Raw genomic sequence first — 27,510 nt, 5'->3', positions numbered from 1 at the left:
CTCCCCCGGGAGCGGCACCGGAGCGGCGGAGCTCTGTCCCGCCCTGGCGGCCACCCGCGCCACTGCACCCGCACCGGCCAACCGGGGGCACCGGGACCTGCACGGAACCCTCACGGGGCCGCGCTCCGCCACTCCCCGGCCCAGGGGTGAGACCGCGGAGGCACGGGGGAGGCACCGGGACGAAGCGCCCCGAACGGGACTCGAACCCGCGATCTTCGATCCCGCAGCCGCCCCAGCCGGGACTCGAACCCTCGGCCCCTCCCGCCGCTGAACGGCAACACCGCCGGGTGCGCGCGCCGCCGTGACGTCATCGCGCGCCGCGCCGTGACACGTCGGCGGCGGCGGCGGAAGCCCGAGCCGGATGTGCCAAGATGGCGGCGGCCGGTGCTGGGGCCGTGCGGGGCGGCGGCGCCCGCGCCCGCTGCTGAGGGGCCGCGGCCGGCGGGGGCTGCCAGGTACCGCGGGGCACGCCCGGAGGGAGGGCCGCGTGTCGTGGGTAGGCTGTGCGAGCAGCGCCGGGCTTGAGGTGCGGGCCCCGGTGTCCCTGGTGCCCACCCCGCTGTGCCTCAGCGAGGGCCTCAGGGCTGTCGCAGCGCCGGGAGCCGGCGGGTCCCGCAGCCCCGGGCTCGGCCCCCGGCCCCGCTGGGGCCGGCCGTGGTGCCGCGAGGAGGGGCGAAGGCGCTGCCGCAGTCGCGGGCCGCGCTGCCCGGGGCTTTTCCCGCAGGATTTGGGTTGCTCCGGGCGGTTTCGAGCGGGGCGGCGGGACCGGGACGCTCCGCGGGGCTCCGAGGGTTATTCCGTGGGGTGCGGCAGGGAGAAGGTTCCGACTGATGGTGGCTATCGCGTATCCCCTCCGACAGCGCCGGTCCCGGGTCAGGGCTGTTTTTGCGGCTCTCAGGTTCCCCGGGTCGGTGCAACTGGTGCTGACTCAGGAGTGCGGCTGCGGAGAGCCTCGGCACCGCTGGGCTGGAGAGCTGGCAGCCAGGCTCCTTTCAGAATAAACGGGAACGCTTTGTGCTGCTTCTGGGCTTTTGGTTCCCAAAGAGCTGTTTTGATGGCGTCACGGACTGGTTTGGGTTGGAAGGGACCTTAGAAATCATCAAATTCCATCCCCTGCCATGACAGAGACAGCTTCCGCTGGTCCAGGGTGCTCCAAGTCCTGTCCAGCCTGGGCTGGGACACTTCTAGGGATCCAGGGGCAGCCACAGCTGCTCTGGGCATCCCCACCCTCACAGGGAAGGATTTTTTTTCCCGCTGATAATTCATTAAACCTGCCCTGTGCCTGTTTAAAGTTGTCCTGTTGCTACATTTTAACAGAATAACATTTGTAGCTCTGGTTGCTGTTGAGGAAAAGCCCGGTAGGAATCTGTCAGGAGAGTGAATGATGTAGAATGTGTTCAATCTGTCACCCACATGTGTGCAGATGTGCAGCTGTCTACATGAGATAAAACTGAAAAAGTACTTGCTGATTTTAAAGCTGCAAATCTCATTTTTCCAGCTGTTCTGTATTTGAGATTGTAGTGGGTTGTTTTTTGGTGATTTTTTCTTTGGTCACTTCGTTCTTACTAGGAGTCTGTATATGTGAATATGTTATTTATTGTTTGCTTCATGTGTGAGGATGAGAGTCAATATTAGTCCTCTGTAACCTGCTTTATGGGCATAGTTATTCTGTTTAAGAGTAATTTATTTAGATAGGTTTAAATTAAATTGCCCTCAAAGGAATTATTTCATTATAGATGAGGCTGTAGAGCTCATCTGATGAACTTACTTTTATGGCCTTGTCTAGAGGGTTTTAATCTTTTTTTCCTCTTTGCAATGTTTTTTTGGCACACCTGGAAACACCTTCTGCAATTATTACTTCTGGTGACTCATGCTTAGCAGGCTGCCCTGCTTTATCAATTAATAAACCAGCTGAAATATGAGAATTTCTAAACTATACAAAGCAGAGGTGGATTGCTCTTAACTTGTGTAATTATTTCTAAATTCCTTAAAATCAGCATTTCTGTTAATCCTGGATAAGGCACAAGGGAGGGTCAGTAGCACTGAGTTATCTTCTGTTTAAATTACCTGACATGGACACGTTCATTTTATTTGGACTCAGTTCCTCAAATCTTGCTTGCTTTTACTACTGTGTGCAGTCTGTTAATATTAACTTGGCTTCTGAGGAGGCTGATCTCTCATATTGAACTTCTGTCATGCATCATCAAAGATCTTGTTAGAGGAATGGCAAGTTCTGCCTTAAAGTAGGACTTTACACTTATTTTTATTAGCTAATTGATAATGCTGGCTGTTACAAAAATATGGTGAAGTATTAGGATTTTTTTTAAAATAAGACACTGCAAGGAGTAAAGTCCACATTAGACATTTGGAAGTGGGTATTTGAGTTGGCTTTTGTGCTCAGCTGCATTTCAGAAACAACTTTTCTATGAAAAACAGAGCTATTTAGTAGATACCAATATTTTAGTCAGTGAAGTTTGTGCTTTCCAGGACATAAATGCCTTGGCAGATGGTTTAATTAGCTCATGTCCTCCCCAGCCCAAAGTATGCTGCATAAATCCATGTGTTTATTTGGAGGGGAGAGAGGAGTTTTTGAAATCTGGTTAATACAACAAAGAACATGATGGAAAAGAAATGAGGATGCCCAGAACAGCCAGAGGTTCCTTAAGCATGTGGAAATTGGGGTGGGTGTTCAGGCAGGATTTCCTGGAAACGTGGTTGGCAGCAAGGCTGGTAGGCATGGCCAGCTGGAAAACCTTCACCTCAGGATTGTAACAGGAGAAAAGATTGCAAAGTCCTGAAAGCTCTCTGTAAGCATTCCTTGATGGAATTCAGCAGCTGTGCTTTGAAAAGAATGGTGAAGGCACATGCAAGTAATGCATGAAACTGATGGAGCTCTAATGCCTCTGTTGAAGTCTGTTGGTGTTGTCCTTCCCATCTTAATAAAACACAAATTTGTTGAGTCTTAACTCTAGATATGGTTGTGGAATATCTAGAGTGGATATGGGGGAGAAATTGAGAATCTCTGTTAACCCTGAAAGAGGGACCTGTGTTATACAGAGGGTGTTGGAGACATTTTTCTTTAGGAGAAGTTGTACTGCTGTCCAGTAAAGGCTGTGGTACTTCAGTGTGCTTTTTATTGGGATTTTTTAGGTATAAATCTTCATGAAATTCATGTAGTGTTTTTGATAACAAGAAACCAGAAGTGCTTTGCATTTGAACTTCTCTGTAACTATTACAGTTTTGTTCTGATTACAAACATCTGACTTTTCTGGCTTCTCGTTTTATTACTCTTAATGACAAGATGCTGAATCTTAAAAGAACTACAAATAAGAATTGCACAGCTTTTTTCTTTTATAAGCAGAAATGCATCTGGTGTGGAGCAACTGCTGTGGGTACTTCACTCTGCATATTATAAACAATATTTGTTTTGTACTATGAGAAAACAAGATTATCATATGCTGCTAAGGCTTCACTGAGCTCCATTGGAAATTGATTAATTTCTCTGGTTTGTCAGCCTCCATCCTCCCCAGATTGTTAAGAGGTGATAAAATTGAAAAAGACACCCTGATGAATTTACTGAACTTCCTGTGCACCAGATTCCTGCCTGGTATTGTTTGGAGCTGGGGCTGGATTACTTCTGAGCGTGTCCTTTCCACCCTGAAGTGCAGCTGTAACCCTGATACTGTGCCAAAGTCCCACTGGTGTTAAAGTGAGAATGGTCATTGATAGGTGGGGGTAGTCGATTGTTTTTCTATCCTTAAGTGCACTTTTGCTATGCAGCATTCATCTAGAAGAGAGAATATTTGTGATGAAGATGCAATTGCCTTTCTCAAAATAAATAACAGTACTGTGTCACACGATGTTTTCCTGGTTAAACCAAAAGTTTAAGGGTGATAACATCTGATGAATTTCTTCTAGGGATGCTTCTCATCTTACCTGTGAAAAGGTCCAGTCACATGGAGTGCCAGTGCAGCAGGGCTGAAGATCATCTCTAACAGAATTAGAGTTAGATAATGACTTCTCAACTCTTCATAATTAAATTGAGCAGGGCATGGTGCTGCAGGCTCTGTTCCAGCCTGGTTGCTGTCCTGTCTGTGATGCAGATTTCTGGGAAATGTAACCGTGGGATGCCACTGCAGGGTTTGACACTAGTATGGGTCTGAACTGTGTTTCATTAGTCTACTTGGATCTATTTAATAGAATTGTTAAATAATGTGCATTGATACCACACAGCCTTACACTTCATTAGTGCTGGACTGGATTTAGAAATACAATGGAGTCTTTCAGTTCCTTGTGCATTCTGAAGAAAAGGGAGATATTTCCCACTTCAAATTCTTCAAGTGATTTTGTTTCTATAATAAAAGTTGCTTAAGTACTGCACATATTGTGAGAAAGGCAACTGACTTGTACCTGTGTTGTCCCAGCAGGCCAGAAGAAGAAACCTCTGCACTGCCTCGGCGTGTTTTGTCACCGTGTGACCCTGCCAGGAGGCCACCATGCAGCAGCCACCGCAGCCTGTCCCTGCGGGGGCGGCTCCTCCTCCTCCCGCCGGCGTGGCTCGCAACATGTACTGGAGGAACAGCCCTCTCAGCAGGCGGGCAAACGCCGCGGCAGCGCCGGTGCAGCCCGTGACAGACCCGTTTGCCTTCGGCAGGCAAACCCCGCAGGGCTCCCCCTTGGATCATCCACCCAAGGGCAGCGCACCGGCGTTTCCACAGCCGGCCCTCGTGCACCCACCGCCCGCCCGCGCCGGGGACAGCCCTCACGGACCACACACCTCTCTGCTAGCTCCTGTGTCTCAGGCAGGGATAGGCGCCAGTAGCTTTTCCAATGTTCCAGTTCCTTCTCCGTCCCCGGGGTATGTTATAAATAGTGCTGCAGAAGGGCATCCCAACGCTGATGTTGGACTCCGTGGGCCTGCAGCGCCGTTGCATTATAACCCAGGAGCAGCAGTGGAAAATTCTTTCAGTGTGCATCCTGGAGTGGTGTCTGCAGCGAACAAACCTGGAGCTAGACAGGATGTTGGCAGAGATCCAAATGATGCAGCTTCAGCACCCAACACAGCAGCACTCTTCCCACCACCTCCCCAGCAGCCTGGGCCCCAGTGGAGGCCTGTCCCAGGGAATCTGCAGTCTCCAGTTCGGAATTTTGTGCCCTATCCTGAGCCGTCTCCTCAGACTGACGTTCATAACATTTCTCAGCCTTCTGTCAGCACTTCTCACCCTCCTCCACACACAAATGTCCCACAGGGTCCTGGGCACCAAGGAATTCCACCAAACATCATGCAAGCGCCTTTACCCGCTGGTTGTGAGAAGAATGGCAAAAATGGCCCTGCAAACAGCGGTCATCACATGAACAGCATCCAGCCTGGAAATGTGTTTAGGCAGAACACAGACATGACTAACCCTTGGTCAAACCAACCTTACCAGGAACAGTTTTACCCACAGCCACCTTTGCAAGACTCTGGTTTCGTCCTTCCCACAGCTCAGGAAAACAACCCCAAAAACCAGTCTCCAGCTATGTCTGAAACGTCCAATAGATCTATTCCCACAGATCGAGATCCAGGAACTCTCTCCATGTTTTTCAAAGGGGATGAGGCAGAAAATGAAGAAATACTTTCATCTGAAAAAAAATATGGAATGGAGAAAACAGAGTTTGATGCCTGTCAGCAAAATTCGGCGTCCCTGTATCACCAGCCTGTGCATCCTCAGCAGGTGGCAAACAATATTCTCTCTCAGGCACAGCTGGGTACAGCTGGTGAGATGGTACAGAAAGGAATGGATGTCCAGTACTTCCCTAAACTTATCAGCCATCAGGAGGCACAGGCTGCTAAGCACTCTCTGTTTGCTGGTGATGACAAGGCACAGATAGGTGACCCAGCTGCTGGATCCCAGTACGAAAATGTGGAGAACCTGGAGTGCATTCAGAATCAGGAAGTGCTGCCAAGTGAACCACAGAACATCAGCGCTTCCTCCCCTGCTGCTGGTCCCGATCCGTACAGGTACGGATCCTTCCCGGGTCAGGTGCTTCCCAAGAATGCTGCTGTGAGCCATGCTGAAGGAGGACCAAACTTGGAGGCACCTGACTCCTTACCTCACCCTGGCCGACCAGAGAGCGTCTCTTCCAACTACAGCAACATCAGCCACAGGAGCACTTCCAGCTCTGCACGGCCCCCGGAGCAAGTCGGTACATTTATCCAGCAGGAAATTGGGAAGCCTGATGAGGAATCCTCTGCCAGCTTCTTCCAACAGATTGACTCCTCTCCTCTGGGAGGTGATTCAGGTGAGCTAAACCTCAGCAAGAACTACCATGGCAATCTATCCCAGCCTCCCACTCCAAGTCCTCCTAAGCCTACAGGAGTGTTTCAGACAAGTGCAAATAGTTCTTTTGAACCTGTGAGGTCCCATGGAGTTGGTATAAAACCTGCAGAGATTGACCAGGCAAAGATGGTGGTTGAATTAAGAGAGAACCACTCAAACCAAAAGAATATCAAGAAGAGCACAGCAGTGCCTGCTGCATCCCCTGGCAATCTTGAACAGCCACCAGATAATCTGGAAACAATTTACATGCCTCAGGTACACCCAGGGCCTCTTGCAGGCGCTGGGGAGGCTGGCAACACTCTGCACTCTGGACCTGTTGTGGAAAATATACAATCAGTATCTGAGAGACGCTCCTCAACCAGAGCTCAGGGAGCAGTTAAGAAGTGTGATAGCCCAGCAACGACTTTATGGGCTCACAATGAGTTACCAAATTTTGGGGGAAATGTTCTCCTAGCTCCTGCTGCTCCTGCAGTGTATGTACCTGCCAAACAGACTGTGGAAGTCATTCAGCCACCAGAAGAAGGCCTGTCTAATCAGCAGCCATGTAAACCAGGGACTATTGCTGTGCAGCACTCCCAGGATGGAAATATAGCTTTTGAAAATCTTGAGAATCCTCCCAAAATGGGAGAAGAGGAAGCACTTCAGTCTCAGGCAAGTTCTGGTTATGCAAGTTTATTGTCTTCTCCACCTACAGAGTCTTTGCAAAATCAGCCTATCCTGATTGCTCAGCCTAATCAAAGCTATAACTTGGCTCAGCCAATTAATTTTTCTATTTCTCTATCTAATCAGCTAAGCAGCAATGAAAACAATCAGCCAATGAAGGACTCTGGAGTTGGGGACAAGCCTGCGATGGGTCCCCAAAGTTCACATGCTGGTGGGGAAAACATGCCGTTACCTGTGATGCAAGTTGGATCTCTATTAGTTAATGCACTTCCAAATACTAATCTGTTAAAACATAATTTATTACAAAGTCCTGTTAATTCTTCTGATGCTGCTTCTAATCAGCCTGCAAACTTGCTTATGAAAACGCCTCTTAATTTGACTCCAGAAGGGCAAAAGAATGTTAATGTGGAAGGCCTTGTTCCTGAATTTGCTAGCAAGCCAGGGTCTAACTCATCTGTTGCTCCTGGGACAAATCTTCCCAGTGGAAGTGCAAGTGGCCTGGTCCCCCCTGTTAATTCCATAGCACAGGCTAATAATTCTGCAAATCAATCAAGTAGCAAAGAAGCTGCTGGCGTGCTGGACTTCACAGTGCCACGGACGTTGGAGAAAAGCAGCACAAGTAATTCTGTCCAGGTGCACAATCAGTCACCCTCTGGTGCTCCAGTCCAACAGGCAGCTGGTGCTGGTCAGGTGCGTCCCGAGGTGCCTGACAAACAACATTTCTATCAACAGGTGACAAAAGATGTGCAGCACCAGGCTGCAGCAGACCGAGCTGCACAGGGAGCGCTGCCACCCCAGCCACAAATGCAAGCAGCTCAAATGCAGCCACCAACATCTGGGCAGTCCTCAGTTCCTCCAGACTCCCAGATTTCCACAGGGGCTAAGGCCATGCAGCAGGGGGACAGCCAGGTGCTGGGTAACCGTCCCCAGCCTGGGGGGCCCCAAGAGGCAGGTTCAGCCCAGCCAAGGTACGACCAGACGAGTCCTGGGAAGCAGCCGGTGTCGGAACAGCCTCCAGGTGCTCCAGCTGCCCCAGCCCCTCCTGCCACCACTGCTCAGGCAGTGCCACCCAATGGGCAGCAGGACCTGCAGCGTCCACCTCCTCCTCAGACCCCTCAGGAAGCCTTTGGTCCACCCCAGAACCCTTACTACTACTACAGACATCCTTACGATGCTTACCAGGCCCCATATCCACCACCTTATCCTCCTGCAGACCCCAGGACAGCAGCTCACCTTTATTACATGGTAAGTTTCTATTTTTCCCTTTCTTCCCCCTTGTTACTCATTTTCATATTTGAGTTATGAATTTAAGCAGTCGTGTCACGATCAACATTCAGCAGAGCATTCACATTAAGTGTTTAAGTGTACGGAAAATCCAGACAGCAGTAACAAAACTGACACTGCAAAGATTGTGGAAACTTTAGTTGCTGATACCAATTCCAGTTGGCACAGATGTCAGCTCTTAGCAGTTTGTTTGGTTCTTTGGAAAAAGTTGGCAGTCCAGGTGCTCAGACTTGGTTCCTATCTGCTGCCTAAATTATTGATGGTTTAGAAGAGAGGTTGAAATGCCTTTAGCCCAGACATAATGAGTTTTTTTCCCTTAAGATATTAATAACTTGACTATAACTTCTGCCACAAAAAGTAATAAAAGTTAAGCTGTAGTTTATTCTATCTCTTCAGGTGTCACTGCTGTGTGAATGGTGATGTTTTTTGGTTTGAACTGTCCATTGTGGAGGTGTGAAGCCTTTTCCCTTGCCTGTGTTTTTGCAGGAAGACTGCTGTGGGTCACTGCTGTGGTGTGATTGGTGATGTTTTTTGGTTTGAACTGTCAGTTGGGGAGGTGTGAAGCCTTTTCCCTTGCCTGTGCTTTTGCAGGAGGACAGCTGTGGGTCACTGCTGTGGTGTGATTGGTGATGTTTTTTGGTTTGAACTGTCAGTTGGGGAGGTGTGAAGCCTTTTCCCTTGCCTGTGCTTTTGCAGGAGGACAGCTATGGGCAGTACGACCCCCGGTACCGGCACTACGACAGCGGCGCTGCCTACATGGAGCCCGGCAGTTACCGCTACCCCGAGCCAGAGCGACCCAGCTCCAGGGCCAGCCACTGCTCTGACAGACCTGCCTCCAGGTGTGTGATTCCTCAGCTGAGTCAAGATTTGGGTACCCCAAATCAGGGAGTGTGGTGGTGCCTGTTGAAGTTTTACAGCATAAACCACAGGGAGGAATTCAAAACCTTTGTGGGCTGCCCCAGGGATGGATGGTATCAAGTGCCGTGTCTGGGAAGGATACAGTTCCCCAGCCTTTTCTCTTGCTTGTTTTTCCTTTCATTCAGTTCTTTGGGGGTTGTTGGTGTTTCTGCCAGGCAGGAACTCACTGTAATAGCCTCAGTGCTGATGTTTGCTGTGAAAAAACAGTGCTGGTCATGGGGTTATTAATCAATACTCATTTATTTTCTGCCTTGCACTTAATCAGGGGCCCCTTGGTCTGTTAATGAATGGCAGTTTTGCACATTGGGTGGGATTTGCCTTGCAGCACCATGGATGCACAGTGGTTCAGGTGCTCAGAGGAGAGTGGTGAGTCAGGTGACAACATCCTGGTGCTTTGTCAGGTCCATTTGTGTGACAGTTCCCTCAGCTGTGGATAAGCTTTCCTCACAAAGCTCCCAGAATGTGGTCTGGGTGGCAGAGATGCTGTGTGGGCATGTCCCACCCACTCATTTCACTGCAGATTTTGATTAGGGAAACTTAAAAGCCTTGATCTGTCTGATTAATATAAAATAAAGACATTTGAGAGAGGGGAATAATGTGTTCAGATGCTACTTGAAAATGTTAAATAAAAGCAGGATTAAATCTCTACTCAAGCAAGAAGCAGCAAATTGCCTTGAAGAGATTGCTGCTTTCTGATGATAGTTGTGTAAGTTATTTGTATGAACTTCAAATTAATGACAAAATGACAAAATGCTGAGGGGTTTGCATTTTCTAACAAAGAAACTCCTGCTACCTGTCTGGAAATGATTAAGCCCTTTGTAGTGTTTGTCTGTTGTTGGTAGTTCACAGTGATCAAATTACAAATACCACATTTTGTTTGCCATCTCCAGAAGATTATAGGTGTATTTTGGTCTTGAACAAAACAATAGCTGTAGCTCCATGTGATAACTTTTACAATTTTCTTAAGTGAATTTAAGTGTGCTGCAAGCTCTTGAAATTAGATAATAACCTCTAGTAACACTTCCTGGTGTGTACTCTCCTGAGGTGCTATTTTTAGAAGGGGTTGAAGTTTCTGTACGTGGCAGTGGGCAGATCAAAGCCTGTTAGAAGTGGCTGTGTCAGAGCTGCTGTGTGAGTGCCAGTGCAGTCAGCCAGGGACTGTGGTGTGGAGCTGCAGGGCAGCAGAGCTGTGTGTGTGTGAAACTGCCCTGAATGTGCAGTGATGGCACAGCAGCTTTGTAAACTCTGCTTGGAGAAAGGAGTAACATCTCTCTGGAGGAGACTGGGGAGACTGGTTGGGTGGCTAAACCTGATCTGATAAGATCAGACCTCCTCTGCAGAGTGAGTGCTATGTTAGCAGGCTTCCCACACTCCTGGACTCGCTGGGCCACTTTGGAGTTTGCACTCTGAGTTGTAGGACCAGTTGTAGGGAAAGGTGGAAGTTTCCATCACTCCAAACTGGCATTAAATACTTTCAACTGCTCTGTGTGTGCCCAGGTGTGTTTGTGAGATTCCTGCACCTGTGTAGGTACAAACATATGTAGATGTATACATATATATACATTTATATGTGTGCACATACATGTAGGCACTGCATTTTTCATCTAACATTCATCCTCTGCATTTTTCATCTAACATTCATCCTCTGGCTTTTTTCAGAAATTCTAGGATGATGACCTGAAAACATTGTATAATAAAGGCTCATGATATTTCAGATAATGGCCACATCTTTCTTTTTTTCATCAGAAGAAATCATCTTTTTGTATGCACTCACTCTTACTTTGCTGTGTTGGTTTTAGCCAGGTTTTTGTGCTTGTGTGGACAATCAGCTCTCTAAATGAGTATTTTCTTCATCATGAGCTGTATAATAAAACACTGTTAAATCTGGGGGAGCTATTATTTCTTAATGAATTGTTAAATTATCAACTTCTCTGTTGAGACAGTTCAAAGGATGCTAATTATAGCAGTAGTTTTTGTGATTAATTGTCTGTAAGTAATTAAACTTATCACCAAAGCAGTTTATAAAGCCACTAAATTATTGTATGCTAAGGGCTGTCAGCTTTCAATGGCACACAACAATTCAGTGGTGTATTGGGTTGTAAAGTCTTAATTTTGTGACTCCTTGGTTTCATGGAAATGCATTATTTTACCTATGCAACTCTGTCTAATCAGTTGTGGCCTAGAGTTTTTCCTACCTCCTGCTGAATTTAGAAGAGAATAAGGAGGAATAAAAAACTTTTTTTGTACTTGTGTGCTTTCTTCCAGGCAAGGGTATCCAGAAGATTATTATGGAAAAGGTGGATGGAGTGATTATTATTCAGGCTATTACCCAAACTCCTATGATTATGGAGGTAAGGTGTCCAAGAGAACTCAGATTTTTTTTCCGTAGATTTTCCTCACTCAAGCCTTCAGTTTGCCTTTCCTTTGTGCAAACCCTCCATTGTAAGGGTACAGAACAGTTTTTTTCCACGTGTTGCAAGGCTGCCTTTCACTGGGGTGTGTCCTTGGTGTGTGACCTGGAGGCAGACCTGTAAAGTGAATTTTAGGTGGGTGTAAACAGAAGTTGACTCACAACTGGATTTTGGTTTTGTCCATCATTATCTAAGTGCTCACTGAGACATGCTGGCGTTGGGAGTCTGGAGGTAATTGCTTGTGTAGTGCCTGGGAGGGTTTTGAGCAACATCTGTCCACATCCTAAGATGTTTTGCTTGGCACTCTGCAGACTGATCACAGAGATTCTGTGACTCTCATAACAAATAGTAGGATTGAGTTTTAAAGATGTTTAAAAAGATCTGATGGCAAGCACTGACCCCTCAGGAGTAACTAACTCTAACAGCCATGTTTCTCTGAAAGGTGTGAAATTGGTTTTTTAAGCTTTTTTTAAAATAAAAAGGAGTGGACATATTTATGCTGTTTTAAGTACATTTCTTTGGTCTTGCTGTGTGCTTCAGGACCAAGCCAGCTTGTGATTAGAGAGAAAGGAGCAGAAAAAGATTATAGGCAAAACCTACCAATATGTGAACCATTTCTTTTTCTTTCCCAAAGATCCAAGTCGCTGGGAACGATACCCATATGACCCCAGGTACAGAGACCCGAGGAGTTATGACCAGAGGTACTGGTATGATGCTGAACACAACCCTTACCAGAAGAGAGAAGCATATCCTTATGGCAGCAGGTTTGTCCAGTCAATCCACGTTCTCCCAGTGCTCTTTCCAGAGCTGGGGCAGCAGATTCTCTGGAGCAGGCTGTTAAAATGCAGTGTTACACATATTTCACAGTGTAGTTGCTAGTGTGTGTGTGTGTGTTGCTAGTTCTTTCTGTAGCTTTAACACAGGTCATTGAGGGAAACCAGATGAGCTGTCACATCACTCTCAGAGAGGGATTGATGGTAGCAGCACTTGTTTTTAGACCAGTTGAACACCCCGTGGGTTTTTAGAGCACACTCTGAGAATAAGTTGGTCTTGATCTTGAATAATTTGGATGAACTCTGTGAAGGAATGTCAGTTTGTTTACTGTAACAACAACCTCAGTGTAGGCCGATTTAAGAGCTCTTCTGGAGTGAGGTCCTGTGGTGTTACATTTTAGTTAAATGGTGTGCTCTGTCTCACCCCTTGAAAATGTAGAAAATGTAGGGTTTATTCCAAGCCTGTGATCCTCCCCTGCACTATCATGGATCTGTAATCCCATTGGCCCAGGTCTTACTCCGCGCCCACCTTGAATCTCCCTGTTAAGCTGTGCAGGGGAGACCAAATTGCTTGGCCCTTTTCTCCCTAGGCTCCCCCTCCCTCCCTTCTCCCTCAGAAGCTATGCTGCTCCCGGGGGTGGGACCCCCAATAAACCCTCAGCTAGTCAGCACCCTCAGAAGCCGCGTGGAGTCTCCTTGCCTGCCTGCTGCTACCAGCGAACACGCAGCTGAGGGGACGCCCCGGGGATCCCCCAAACCAACTGCACCAAGGTCCAGCTTTCCTCCCTCAGCCACGTGGGTGTGTGAGCTCATTCCTGCTGTGTGTGCCCCTCAGGAGCGAGCGATACGAGGAGAACTGGAGGTACGACCCCCGTTTCACCGGCAGCTTTGACGACGACGCGGAGCCGCAGCGGGATCCCTACGGGGACGAGTTTGAGCGGCGCAGCGTGCACAGCGAGCACTCCGGCCACAGCCTGCGCAGCTCCCGCAGCGTGCACAGCCACCACAGCAGCTTCAGCTCCCGCTCCCAGCAGGTGAGCTCCAGCTGCACACACAGCCTGCCACCTGCTCTGCTGGGTGTGGCTTTCTTATTTTCTAATAAGAAAATATTTCAGGGCTTAGCACGGAGAATGAAAACTTTTTTGTTTTTGAAAAGTTTCGTAAGCTAAGGCTGTTTTGTGGTTTAGTTTTGAAATTAATGTTTGTCGCAGTTGTCAGGAGAACTTTAGGTAAAATCAGCACTCAGCTGTGCAAGTTGCCACACACACAGAAATGGAAAATACAGAAATGGAAAATTTCCTCTACTGAATCCATTTGCTATTTGTGAGAACATTACCGTCCCTGTGCCTGGCTTTGTGTCATGTCATTTTTCTCATCACAAGCTTGGCTGTGTTACTGAACTTGGGATGTATTAAAGGACTAACTCATAATAGTATGATGGTATTTTGGCTTTAAAAGCAAAAACCAAAGCTAACTGATTACTCATCCACTTAGACCACAAATACAGACACGTGCAAAGCTCAGAAAATATTTGGCTAATTTTTGAGGTACAATTTTTACTGATGTAATGGGTCATTTCACCTGTACTTGGTTCATCATGTTTCTTGGAAGTTTAGGTACTGTTCCAGTCCAAATTCCAATTAATTTAGTAATGTTTGAAGCAGTATTGGAAATCATTTAGGCATTAATCTTTAGGCACCTGCTGTCATTTGGCATTTGTTGGGGTTTTTCAGTTGGGATTTTCTGTCTGATACAGCAGAGGTGAACATTCATTCTGACCCACAGTTGTTGGTAACAGAGCTGGTGCTATAATCTTAACTTTTCACACAAGCACATAGAAATTCTTTTGTGAGAGAACTGAACATGCTTGGATGTGAACAGATCAAATGATGGTAAAAACATTGGGGGAGAAGGCAGAATGATTAATTATCCAAGAAGGATCTCACAGAGGAGCTTTCTGCAAGGCCGTGGTACAGTCAGCCTGTTGCACAGGAGTGGAAGCTGTCAGAAAGAAATGCTGGCTGTGTGCAGGGCTGCTTGCTGTGTGTAACTCCAGCTAACCTGGCTGATGTGCCCTGCCTAGAGCCAGCTGTACAGGAGCAATCAGGATCTCTCAGGCAGTGCCTACGAACCCCCTGCCCAGGCAGTGCGCACAGATTATCCCTACGGAGGGTACGAGCCCAGCTATGATGGACAGCAGCCCTTCCCAGACTATGGCTACCCTGCTGAAACAGGCTGGTCAGCTGTGGAACAAGGTATGGAGCAAGGGGAGGGAGGGAAAGCCTTGCTATAGATACAAAACACTTCCTCTGGAAAAGCTTTGCCAAAGTGTTGATGTCAGTTTAGCTCTTTGAAGATGTGTTAAATGTACAGAGATGACGGGAATGTGTCTGATACTATCAAAACCCCTACTCTGAAAAAATCCCATGGATTTTAGAGTTCTGCAGTTTAGTTTTGTTCTAGTTATTGCAAATCTTCAGGTTTGGGACTTTAGGATTATAAAGGAACTGATTGTTTCTTACAAAGTTCAGCCAAATTCAGTAATGGGATGTTTTACCCTAACCCTGCAGGATTATTGAATTGGGTAAATACATCAGCAAGTTTGCTTAGCTGCAGGGCAGGTTACCTGTTCTTATTTTATCTTTTCTCCCCATTTCAGCACCTTTAAGGCCCTCAACACCTGAGAAATTTTCAGTGCCTCATATCTGTGCCAGGTTTGGGCCTGGGGGCTTCTTAATAAAAGCACTGCCAAACCTGCCTTCTGAGGGTCAGCCAGCTCTGGTTGAAATCCACAGCATGGAGGTAAAGTTTAGGAGGAAAAATGGGAAGTAATGGAATAAAGGTCTTTCTTTTGGAAGGGAAATGGGGAACTTGAATCTGTAACATCCTGATTTCTCTTTTTTTATGTCAGTGCATGTATCTGTATCTGTTTGGGCTGTAATCATAAGTAAAGCAGTAAATTTAAAAGTTCCTTTCCTCTGAGAGATGACTTAGTCATGATGAGATCATCCAGATCCTTATAATTTTGTTCAGGAAGATGTTCAGTGTAATTGTGTGTAAAGTAGATTTCATAATTTATCATCCTTGTGCAGGTTGTGACAAACCTTTAAATTTTGCTTAAGAGGCTTGATTACATGATGGGTCATGTTCAGCTCTGGGGGTTTTATCAGTAAAAGCAAAATTTAGAGTTACAAGAATTTCTTATGGATTATATTTGTGTTTTAGACTATGTTACAACATTCTCCAGAGCAAGAAGAGATGAGAGCCTTTCCTGGTCCTCTTGCTAAGTATGTTCCTACAGTTTTCAGAAATAATTTTCATACTTTCAGAAATTATTTCTTCATTGCAAATTACAGGATTTAAACTGACTTAAAATATTTGTGGCTTTTCACCTGCTTAAATAATACATGAGCTTTAAATTTATTCCTCAGAGTAATCACAAATAGTGACCTGAATGTTTACATTTGTCTCATTAAAAACTTTTTTCTTCTTCTTTTTTTTTTTTCAGGGATGAGACCCATAAAGTGGATGTTATTAATTTTGCACAAAGTAAAGCTGCACAGTGCTTTAAGAATGAAAATTTAATGGACAAAGAATCTGCAAGTCTTCTTTGGGACTTTATTGTGCTGCTGTGCAGGCAGAATGGGGTATGTCTCAGTGCTGGAGTTTTTATCTGTCTTAAAGTGTTTTGTACACAAATAGTTTTTGTGCAGAGATCTGGAATTTGTGTTCTAGTCACTGATCTTGGAATATGGCACAGACTGAAGGAATGTGTAAACTGGGCACTCACCCTCAGCTGCTCAGAGGTGCTCATATTCTCATATTGCTGTTGAAGTGCCAAATAAAATGCAGACAGTGTTGAAATAACAAAATTTTCAATTTTTGTTTCCTCTCCACACACCCAGACTGTTGTGGGAACAGACCTGGCTGAACTTCTGCTCCGAGATCACAAAACTGTGTGGCTTCCTGGGAAGTCCCCTAACGAAGCAAATTTGATTGATTTCACTAATGAGGCTTTGGAACAAGTGGAAGAGGAATCTGGTGAAGCCCAGCTCTCGTTTCTCACTGATAATCTTGTAACCACAGTTGACAGTTTTGAGAAGGAGACTGAGAGATTCAGGGAGTTGCTGCTTTATGGCCGCAAGAAAGTGAGTGCCTGTGCTGCTACTTATTTTTGTAGTGCATGCAGTGTTTTGTGGCACTGTATTACTCTGATACAGAAATTTATACCCTACAGCTCATAATCTAAAGCAAAATATAGTGTGTTAGCTTTTGTGTAAACATACTTTGATTTGATCACAAATCACTGCTGTAAAACTGGTTTTTGTGTATAATATGCGAAGCAATTCCCAGGAAACTAATTTGTGTGTTTATTAGGATGCTTTGGAGTCTGCCATGAAGCATGGTTTGTGGGGTCATGCTCTGCTCCTTGCCAGCAAAATGGACAGCAGGACACATGCCAGAGTGATGACCAGGTACTGGGTTGCTTTTTGATTAGTGAAATTTGGCTGCCTGTTCTGCTAACGAGGTGGAGAATGTCAAAATCATGGGTTATCTGTATTAGTTCATGCAAGAACTACTATTATTTATGCTTTAATTTCACCTGTGTATTTATTTGTTAATTACTACTTTTTATTCTGGGATCTTCTGGGTATAAATTTAGACCTGAGAAGTTGTTCCCTGCCACCTGATCCATTTAAGAAGTATTTGAGCAATGTCATCAGTGGCCTTGCTTGGAAAAAACTGCAAAAACTTAACTGTCAATTTTGTTAATATTTTACTGGTAATATTTTACTTTTGAACACCATCCACTGGATAATTTCCTCTTCAGTGCAGTATTTTCACACAGCACTTCCTTCTCTTGAGCTAGGTTAGATTAATTGCCACTGAGAGCTGAAGTACATTTTAACTGCTTACCCCACGTCTGTGTTTTGTTTTTCTCTGCAATGTCTCTGTAGATTTGCCAACAGTCTCCCAATTAATGACCCTCTGCAGACTGTTTACCAGCTCATGTCTGGAAGGATGCCAGCTGCATCCACGGTAAGATTCACAGGGAGGAGTGGAGTTCCCAACAGAAATCTTTCCCAGAATGTCAGAGAAGTTGTTCTGGTCCTTTTTAGTTTGAGACACTTATCCATGCAGAGCTGCAGTCATTGATTTGACCTAGTAATTCTTCTAATTTTAGTGCTGTGGAGATGAGAAATGGGGAGACTGGAGGCCTCATCTAGCAATGGTGTTATCCAACTTGACCAATAATGTGGACTTGGAATCCAGGACCATTGCAACCATGGGAGACACTCTTGGTAACTCTTGGGGAAATGAACAGGGTGGTGACTGAAGGAAAAGCTTTGATTGCTCAACCTATGTTTTTGAAAACAGGCAATTTCTTTATAAAATATAAAGTGGAGCAGTTCTGTGTGGGCTTGTCTCTATTGTGAAGGCATTTGAATGCAAAGCCAAACAACACAGGACACTGAATGTCCACTGAAATATGCTGAGCTCTGTCCTTTATTTCTCTACAGCTTCTAAAGGCCTGCTGGATGCTGCTCATTTTTGTTATCTTATGGCCCAAGTTGGGTTTGGAGTTTACACAAGGAAAACAACAAAGCTTGTCCTAATTGGATCAAATCACAGGTTTGGCTTTCTTTTTAAACACAATTTTCTCCATGCAAAAATGAAAGTTTGAAAGACTGAATTGCACTGTTCCCCTTATCCTCACTAGCTGGTTTTGAGATAACTATTTGGTGTCCTGTCTGGTAGAAGTGTTTGATATTTTGTGTCTAACAGAGCTGTGTGTCTGACAGTGACAGATATCTGTTTGTCAGCTCAAATAATATTTTTCTTCTCCTGTTTGAAACAGCTTGCCATTTTTAAAGTTTGCCACCAATGAAGCCATTCAAAGAACAGAAGCCTATGAGTATGCACAGTCACTAGGAAGTCAGCCTGGCTGCTTGCCCAATTTCCAGGTGAGGAGCTGTTCCTGTTGTGGTTTGGTTTCTGTTTTGGCAGATGTCATGCTTTTAATCTCTTATGTGCTGTAGTCAGTCAAATATTTTCTCTTATAACATGAAATGTTCATGGATAGTAATGCCATATAGCTGTTTTCCTGAAGTTGTTTCATTTTCATTTTTTTCATCTCTGCATTCTGAACTTCTGAATTTTAACTTTATAATTCTGTATTCCAGAAGAAAAATCCAGCAGAATTTGCTGGCACTAGCTGTAGATAAATAGACAACTTCTACTTCATGCATTAGGTGGAAGAGGACAATTGAATGCTTTCTCCTTTAATTTCAGATGTGATAATGAGATGTCTGAGCTTTCAGCTGAAATGTCAGACTGCCTTTTATTTGTTGCCCCCCAGAGTGTTGTGATCACTTGTTTTATTTGTCCTGCTTGCCTCCCCAGGTTTTCAAGTTCATCTATGCCTGTCGGCTGGCTGAGATGGGCCTTGCTGCCCAGGCTTTCCACTACTGTGAAGTGATTTCCAGAACTGTCCTCAAAGACCCACATTACTATTCCCCTGTGCTGATTGGCCAGCTAATCCAGGTAACATGAGGAATAATGAAGTGTTTGTGGCTGGATATTGTAGGTGGGAAGCTGTGGCTGATGAACTCACACTTTGCAATGGTTCCTTTCCTCAGATGTCCTCCCAGCTGCGCCTGTTTGACCCTCAGATTAAAGAAAAACCAGAACAGGAATCTTTTATTGAACCCCCCTGGTTAGTGACCCTTCGACATGTGGATGGACAGATCAAGGTGTGTTTTGCAGCATGAATTACTCCCTGTAAAGGATTAGCGTAAATCCAGTTTTTAAAATGGTTTTGTTTACACTGCTAATCACAGAAACATGGGAAGTGACCTTATATATTCATGTCCTAAATAGCAAATGTTATGGTGTAAACCAAGCAAATTTACCACACTTCAGTGCCCTGAGATTCAGTACAGAATAATTAAAGTTATATGAGACAGGTTTTTCTTAATACCATAATGCAAGGAGAACTGCAGGACTCATTAGGTTGCAGTAATCAGGGGATCTGCTTGCCATGAAAATATCTCGTGTGTGGATTGGTGTTGCTAGATTATAACAGTGGAAATAATTATTGTCTATTTAAAGAGATGTGTTAGAAATTGGAACCCTGAAGTAATTAACTGGTTTTCAATTTAAAACCAAATAAACCCTTCAAATTATTGGTTGATCTTGGCTTATAAATGGCTGATAACTCATTTTTCTTTGAACACTAAAAAACCATTTTCACACCTAAGATTTCCTTTGATTTGTGTTCCCTTGGTTCTGAACTGAATGTCTGGTAGAGATGAGTTACTAAAATCTTGCTTTTTCCTGCAGGAGGGTGCAATAGCCTATAACACAGAGAGATCCACCCCCCCTCCCTATGAATGCAGCACTCCCAGCTCAGAGCTGGACCGTGCCAGTCAGTGTGATGGGGGAGGTGGCCGTGACGTGGGGCCAGGTGCTGAAAATGCCTTGCTGGCATCCTTGTTACCCAATATGGCTCAACAGATGCAGAGCGTGCAGCTGATGCCTTCAGGTTGGTGTTTCATATCCTTTATGACAGAGAGAAAACAAAGGTTTTGGGTTTCTGATACAAGAAACCACTTGAGAGGCTGGTTGGAGCAGGGTGATTTCACTTCTGCATTGTATCATTCATAGGGTAAAAGGTTCACATTTAATTTTGACTCTTGTGTTTTTTTCTTCATGCTGCAGTACCTCAGGCTGTCCTTGATGGCTCAGCTGCCATGGTTCCTCCTGGTGACCAGGGAAGTGTCCCCTTCTACCCAGTGGCTCCTCAGCCTCTTGGCCCAGGACCTGGCTTTGCACCTCAAGGATTTTCAAACCCCTATGGAACTGAACCATCCCCACTATATTTAGGGACAACACTACCCCCAGGAGGGCCACCACAAGAAGTGGAATCACAGCCAGAAGAGCAGACAAACCTGGAAACAGGTCTGGGATCTTAATAAACAGCTTTCCTTCCTTAGGAGGGAATAAAGTGTTTCAGGGAATAATTCAAAATATATCAGTATTTAAAAAATAATCATGTTTTGGGTAATGAAATTTGTCAGACTCAGCAGATCATGCATGACTTAGACCTTGACAGGTAATCCCTGAGTGCAGTGAGATTGGCAGTTCTGTTTCCAAGGGATATCTGGAATTTTTGCCTCTGGACATGAGTTTCTAGGACCCTAGTAAGTTTTAACTCTGTGACAGCAGAGCCTGACACATGTGGAGGAAAGGAAACTTAAGTTTGACAGAGTTTGAGATGTGAGGAACCTTTAACTGCTCCATCCTAATGTTGAGTCCCTCAGCCTGCTCTGGCTTATGTTTAGAATAAAACACAAACCCAGACAGGAGAGGAAAAAAATCACAGCAATTGCAGCTCTCATTCTTTTAAAAGACCAGGTTCTCCCTAGAAGAAAACTCATAACTGGTGAAAACTTTTGCCTTAAAACAATTGTGGGGCTCAGGGGCTTTGGTGTTTATTTTGGTGTTTTGGTTGGTGTGTGTCCCTGCTAACAGAATCTGTTTTTTTTCTTTTAAGGAATGCAGAGAATTGCCCCAGAGTCTCCTTCACAAAACTCCTTCCCTGAACAGAGAGAAGATGATTTCTATGGCAGGATGGCTAACATGGTATTGTTATTCCACACATTTCTTCAGCTGCATTGCAAACACAAGAGGATCTGGGGTCTCTGTATTGCTCTTCAGCAAGACTTGAAGCTTGGTTTTTAGAAGTCCCCAAAGAACCAGATTAAATGTCTCTGTGTGGAAAATCTTGATAAAAAATTAATGCTGTGTCAGATATTTATCTGCTTGTTTATTATGCATTTATGTCCTGGCTTTATATCTAACCAGACAGCTGGACAAAGATCCATCTTAGGGTTTATTTTGTATGAACTTTTAGATCTGTTCTGTTATGGATTTTTCAAAGAAGGGTTGTTTTTAGCAAGGTGGAATGTGATCCATCACTGCAGCAGTGACAACTTTTGCTTTCCTGTGTTTTTGTCACCAGGGCTATGGGCAAAGGTCCCGAACAACCTCAGAGTCCTCTGCTCATTCTGTGGGACGAGAGAGATCCAGCTCTGCAGCAAAGCAACCCTCTCCTCCTCCCTCTGCTCCTGCAGGGAAAGACACTAAAAAAGAAACAAAAAAGGAGGCAGCACCCAGAAAGGTAAACTTTCTTAGAAAGGTACCTACAGCTGGAGGAGATTTGTTAGTAAATGTGGTAACTCCTGGTTCACTGTACCTAAGAAGTCCTGACTAAACTATTTCTACTTATTAGTTGCAACTCTGGGCTCAGAGTTGAAGTCCCTGACAGAAAATGTGTTATTGCATGAAAGTTTGTTTTAACTTGCCTGTGAAGTGAGAGAAGAATTAACTGAGAAGGTTTGATTTGTTTTTAGACTGGTGGAACCTGGTTTCGCTGGCTGATGGGAAAAGGAAAGAATGAGGCTCACCTGCCAGATGACAAGAATAAATCAGTAAGGCCCCAAGAATCACAAAAACCTTTATATACTTGAATTTGTTCCTAATGTTCTCCTGGATGACAGATGAACATTGTTTTGATGAGTAACAGATGATTGTAAAACTTTGAAGATTATTTTTATTCTAAAAGTTATGGTTATTTTAAACTTTTTAGCAGCTTGCTTTGAGCTCTTTGTTTTTGACTGTGATTTTCTTTTAGATTGTTTGGGATGAGCAGAAACAACGTTGGGTTAATCTGGATGAACCAGAAGAAGAGGTAAAAATCCAAGTCCTCATTATTTCTCAAAGTGGAAAACAAAAATCTGCACTTGGCACACAATTTTCTTTAGTCTGTGATTGTCTTTTAAGAGCTGCTTTTTACTGAATTTGGATTAAAATGTGCTACATCAGACAATGATGTGATTGGATTTTTTTTTGTCTCCTTCCAGAGTAAACCTCCTCCACCCCCTCCAACAGGATTTCCTAAAGCTGCTCAGGCTGCTCCCCCTGGGCCTGGAGGCCCACCTGGTGCCTCTGTCAATGTGTTCTCCAGGAGAGCAGGTAACAGCCAGCACTGATATTTGAAGACTTTCTCCTGCATAAAATATGAAGGCAGAAGTTCTGACTTTCCCTGGCTTGTTTGGGAGCAGTTGGCAGCTCAGGGGAGCTGTGGCTATTGCTGGCTTTGCTAGTGCCCAGCTCCTGCACTGCTGTCACAGTACCATGACTTGGGTATTACTGTTTGTATCCCTGGGGTGTTGTTTCCTGATCCTGAAAGATGCTTTAACCAGCCAACTGTTCAGAGTAGACACAGGCATGATAAACACAAGGGTTCTTTCTGTTTTTCTGCATGTTTGTGGTTTAGCTGGAAGCAGAGCCCGTTATGTGGATGTCCTGAATCCAGGAGGAACCAAGGCAAGTGGTGCTGTTCCTGCACCATCAGACCTGTTTGCCCCCCTGGCACCCATGCCCATTCCTGCCAACGTGTTTGTTCCAAACTCAGGTGTGTGCATAGGATTGTGGGGAGGTTTTGTGGCTGTTTATGGGGTGTGTTTGGCTAAATCCCATTTCCTCTGTAGTTCCAGGGGAATCCCAGCCCATGGAAGGGAGTGGAGCAGCAGAGCACACAGCAGCTGCAAACCAAACCAACACAGACCCTGCTGCAGCTGTGGAACCAGAGGTGGGTTCCAGGAATGTCTTGCAGACAGAACCCAAAGTTCTGATTCAAACCCCCTCAGGATTCTGAGCAGCAGTTTGACAGCCACAGTCCATAAAGCATGATGTTGTTATAGGGTTTGTGGTTTAATGTTTTACTTAAAGCACAGGAAAAGAGAAATACAAGTGAAAATGGAAGTGGGAGGTTGCATTTCGTAATCTGACAGGGCTGCAGCTTCCATGGGTGCAGGAAAGGGACTGAGGACATGGGAGGAGTCTTGCACTGCACATTACACCTGCCTGGTGTGCTGTAACATTGTTCTGCCCCTGTGGGATCTCTAAGGGAAATGTGGAATAGCCTTGTAGTAATGATGATAAACAGAAGTGCCTTGTTTTCCTTCAGTACTTAAACCCTGCAGCCCTTCCTCCTGGATCTGGACTTCCTGTTCCTAACCCTGATGGCTCCCAGTCAGGCGAGGTAAGGCTCGATGAAAAGTATTTAATGAATGACTTTTTACAGTTAATTGTAGTGGTCTTACAATGGGCCATTTAAAACAACCAGTAAACTGATCCTGTTGCTGATAAGTAGGCAAGATGTGATATGACTGCCTCCAGAATTATACAGAAAAGACCTCTAAGCCCATGTGAGAAGTTCAGCCTCCATGTCCTACAATCTGTGATCTCCTTTTCCTGTATAAGTACATTTAAAAGCCTTTTTCAGAGTAAAATATCAATAACAGTTGAACGGTCTCTTCTTGCCTCCATGCATGCATATAATTTCACTAATATTAAGTGCAAGATGCAAGGAGAACAAGTTGCTGTGTGCCAGGCAGAGTAACATGACCTTTGTTCCTACTAAATGTTTTCTATACCTACATAATTTTGTGCTTTAAGAAGTCCTTTTGATTTAAACTAACTTCTGGCTTTATGTTTGTTTTTGTTTTTTGGTTTTTTTTAACTTGAAGTCGGTTTAACCTTTGGCAGTGAGACTTTGACAATGAAATAAAACAACTGAAAGCTTGGGGCAGTGACATGCATGACGACTTTTTTTATTTGTGTTTTTTTGTATTTGTGTGTTCTTGCTGTTTTGTAGCTTTCGCGCTCTAGTTCAATGAGTTCATTATCACGTGAAGTAAGCCAGCATTTTAATCAGGTACATGTGGCTGGCCATTCTCATTTATGTTAACTTATTTACTTTCCCCCCCTCCCCTCTTTATTTTGCATTTGCTCAAATACTAATGCTACCTTTAGTCATTTCCCCCTCATTTCACAGAATTGTCATTAAAAGTAGATCATGATGTAGTGTTCCTTTTTACACTCAAACAGGGTCTTCAGTTTTGTGTATTTATGGGAGTGCATGTAATCCAGGCATGCTTTTTATTTATGTTCCTAAGAGATTCACATAATTTCATCATCTTATTTCTGGGATACTAAAGAAATCAGTTGATTTTAAACAAAAGAAACCAAACAGCCTCCAACAAAACCAAACCAACCTCCTAAAAAGTCTCAATACAAGTAAAACTTGGTCATTCTGCTGCTGCCAGTCTCAAATTGGTAATAAACCATTTGCAAAAGTCCCTGTAGGAATTAAAGGAATGCTTCATCTCTGCTGGAAGTTCCAGAGCTGTGGGGTCACCACAGAGGGGTGACACAAACCTTTCTGATATTTTGTAATAAAGCAAAACCTGACGTAGAATGTTTATTTTGGGGCAAGTCCTGAGGTGTGTACTAACAAAGGCAGAAGGTACTAATTGAGTGGAGTTGCACTGGTGTCTTGTGTTGGTTTTGCATGCTTTGGACCTGCAGAGCTATTTGCAGTTGATGCATGTGCCACTGTTTGGCCAGTTCCTACATTCAGCCAGCCCTGTTCTAGATCTGGATGCAAACTGTACCAGCACTCTGGAGTTGTTCCAATAGGCTGCGCTCTCCATGTTGTTGGCATTATTCCTGTGAATATTTGCTCTGTATAACTTAGCAGACCACATTTGAGAGGCTCTGGAGTTCCTCTCTGCCCTTGTCTAATTTCAGTGTTTTCTCTTCCCAGCCTGCTGCTGTTCCACCCTCGGGGGCACCTTCAGCAGGGGCAGTACAGTTCTACAACCCCTCTCAATTTGCACAAGTGAGTGAAGGCCCCATCTTTCCTTTTCTTTATCCTTATTATCCAACATTTCCCAGGGAAGCTGTGGCTGCCCCTGGATCCCTGGAAGGGTCCAAGGCCAGGCTGGGCAGGGTTTGGAGCAGTCTGGGACAGCAGAAGTTGTCCCTGCCCATGGCAGGGGGTGGAATGTGGTGGGCTTTGAACAAAACATGATTTTGGGCTTTATCAGCTTAATCTGGGTTGTTGCACACAGTGTGTTAAATGTGCACAAAGATCAGTCTGGCACCTGTTCAATTTAACAAGTTCCCATTCCAAACTTTATTCCAGATTTCTTGAATTTTTGTCTCCAGCATGGGACTTTTACAGAACATTTTGTTTATCCCTGTTCTTTTTTCAGTCTCCTGCAGCCACTGGAAGTTCAAGACTGGGAAGAATTGGACAGAGGAAGTATCCAACTTTGAAGTAGAATACAATGGCTTTGTATTTTGAGTCCTTACTCACGTTCTGAGTATGCACAGAACTCTTCAGCCTTATGGCACGTGGTATCAGCTGCAGTTGACAGGACAGAAATCTGATGATGGGTGATCTTTTTCATGCTTGCACCTCATCTACGCAAACCATTACCAAACATGAAATATATGTAACTTTTCCTTTTCAAAACCTGGCTAGAAATAGCTTTGCTGTGATAAAGAATAGGCACAAGAGAGGAAATAGTTGCTGTCTGTTACAAAACTTGTTTGTAAATTGCATAGGCAATTTATTCCTTAAGTTTATTTTAAACCTTACTTGCGTGACCTTCCGAGACAGTTTCAGGGATTCCTTAATTTCTGAAGGATGCTCCCCTCCCAGCAGGGGGTTAAAAAAAAACAAACAACAAACATGTCCACATTGTAAGATAACACTGTGGCCTTAAGAGGACCATGCACAATCAGCCAGAGTGTGGAACCAGAGGAGTTCCCCTGGGAGAGGCTCACCCAGGGGCTGGTTTGGTTTTTGGGAGGCGGGAGGGGGCCACAGCTCATCCAAATAAATTGACTTATATTGAATGAAAACTGTGACTGTAATCTAATCCTGATTTGATTTGGATCTTTCCTAGTCTGTATGTAGTTTGTGGTTTAGACTACCTGTAAAGCCAAGTGTATAGTGGGAAGGAGCTCTGTATCATAGCCAACGCTGTTCTCTTGACGAGTGAGTGTTTGTTTAAGTGCAATACGGTTACTTTGCTTTCTCTCAAACTGCTGGCACTCTGCACCTGGGGGGTAACAGCTTGAAAGTTGTTTATTTTTTCCTTTTGGGAGTGCCAGAATCAGTGTAATAATCCGTTCTTGAATCTCTCTTACTAAAATAACCAAGGTCTTAAATAGCTAACAGCTAAATTTCATTCTAAAAGTAGGTGGATTAGACCTCTACAGATGGACTTCAAAATCTTTAGGTTTAATATAGGAAATCTTGAAAACCATGGTATGCAGCATTTATATTCACTGAAGAATCTGAATTATGTGCAAAGAGAGAAATAAACTTTAAATATTTATTAAATCATTAGGCCATATTTTATTTAGAACTTGCCACCAAACTATTTGATTTTACTTGAATTTCTGCCCAGGAGTAGAAGTAATACGAATGTGAAATTGCCAGTATTTGTCCCCAGTTGTTTTTTGTTTGGTTTGGTTTTTTTTTTAATTTTTTTTTTTCTTTTCCTGAATAACACCACTTTTCTAAGATTGTGATAGCCTTATCTATGTCCCAAAAAGTTTGTATGGAGCCCAAGTAAAACACTATTTGGGGGGATTAGAAACCTTTGTGTGCTTGTCCATTCTCAGTTCCCCACATGGACAGCAGCAGTCAGTGTGGTTTACTTTTCTATAACTGAAACCTAATCAGACACTTGGCTTTCCTCTAGTCCAGCCAGGCTGCTGATTATTTTCTCCTTTCAGTAGAGACTGCCAAACAACTTCATTCAAGGAGGCTCCCCCTGAGCTGGGAGCAGCTGTCTTTCCTAAGTGTAAGATTTGACACTGTAAATTCTTAAATAAAATATTTTGCGCTCTGGAGCACTTTCACATTTTACTTTCTTCTTGTGGTTATTGCTTTAATGAGGTGGGTAAAGGAACCTTTCCTGTTTTTCTGGGAATGATCTGAGGAAAGTGAAGTTTTTGATGTTTGGAACGGCTTCATTGGTGCAGGTTTAGATGCAATATTGGGAAGAAATCCTTCCCCATGAGGGTGAAGAGGCTCTGGCACAGTTGCCCAGAGAAGCTGTGGCTGTCCCATCCCTGGAAGTGTCCAGGGTCAGGCTGGACAGGGCTTGGAGCCGGTGGAAGGTGTCTGTATCCATGGCAAAGGCTGCAAACTGGATGATCTTAAGGTGCCTACCACCCCCAGTGATCAGTGTTTGTACTGAAATGTTCAAA

The 27,510-nt window shown here is 44.6% G+C and overlaps 1 protein-coding gene across 4 annotated transcripts; it reads left to right on the top strand.

Moving 5' to 3' along the window:
• Positions 1-329: 329 nt before the first annotated feature.
• On the top strand, positions 330-27,161 carry SEC16A (SEC16 homolog A, endoplasmic reticulum export factor). Of its 4 annotated transcripts, XM_059865256.1 has the most exons (32): positions 331-455; positions 4,425-6,971; positions 7,716-8,228; positions 8,964-9,106; positions 11,451-11,536; positions 12,231-12,360; positions 13,205-13,403; positions 14,453-14,624; positions 15,029-15,171; positions 15,595-15,656; positions 15,878-16,016; positions 16,275-16,517; positions 16,747-16,844; positions 17,328-17,409; positions 17,555-17,672; positions 17,892-18,003; positions 18,230-18,335; positions 18,775-18,915; positions 19,011-19,124; positions 19,714-19,915; positions 20,092-20,331; positions 20,927-21,015; positions 21,395-21,553; positions 21,786-21,863; positions 22,067-22,123; positions 22,296-22,407; positions 22,712-22,849; positions 22,926-23,026; positions 23,405-23,479; positions 24,095-24,154; positions 25,046-25,120; positions 25,497-27,161. In XM_059865256.1, the coding sequence occupies exons 2-32, from the start codon at positions 4,497-4,499 to the stop codon at positions 25,563-25,565; spliced, it is 6,531 nt and encodes a 2,176-aa protein (XP_059721239.1). In that variant the 5' UTR covers positions 331-455; positions 4,425-4,496; the 3' UTR covers positions 25,566-27,161. The 4 variants fall into 4 exon arrangements, with proteins under 4 accessions (XP_059721236.1, XP_059721238.1, XP_059721239.1 ...); XM_059865253.1 differs by having other exon boundaries at positions 330-455; positions 4,425-8,228; XM_059865254.1 differs by having other exon boundaries at positions 334-455; positions 4,428-8,228.
• Positions 27,162-27,510: the final 349 nt, after the last annotated feature.

The sequence above is a fragment of the Haemorhous mexicanus genome, chromosome 21 (genome assembly GCF_027477595.1).
Source record: "Haemorhous mexicanus isolate bHaeMex1 chromosome 21, bHaeMex1.pri, whole genome shotgun sequence".
In the NCBI taxonomy this organism is placed as follows: Eukaryota; Metazoa; Chordata; class Aves; order Passeriformes; family Fringillidae; genus Haemorhous; species Haemorhous mexicanus.
This window is presented reverse-complemented; position numbering and strand designations above follow the sequence as displayed.

What these genes read in the sequence shown, in the direction of transcription:
- SEC16A (XM_059865253.1), top strand. Translation starts at nt 4,497, where the DNA reads ATGCAGCAGCCACCGCAGCCTGTCCCTGCGGGGGCGGCTCCTCCTCCT. An exon ending in CGTGCAGCTGATGCCTTCAG is followed by an intron (nt 19,916 to 20,091) that starts GTTGGTGTTTCA and finishes TTCATGCTGCAG; the next exon opens with TACCTCAGGCTGTCCTTGAT. An exon ending in CTGCAGCTGTGGAACCAGAG is followed by an intron (nt 23,027 to 23,404) that starts GTGGGTTCCAGG and finishes GTTTTCCTTCAG; the next exon opens with TACTTAAACCCTGCAGCCCT.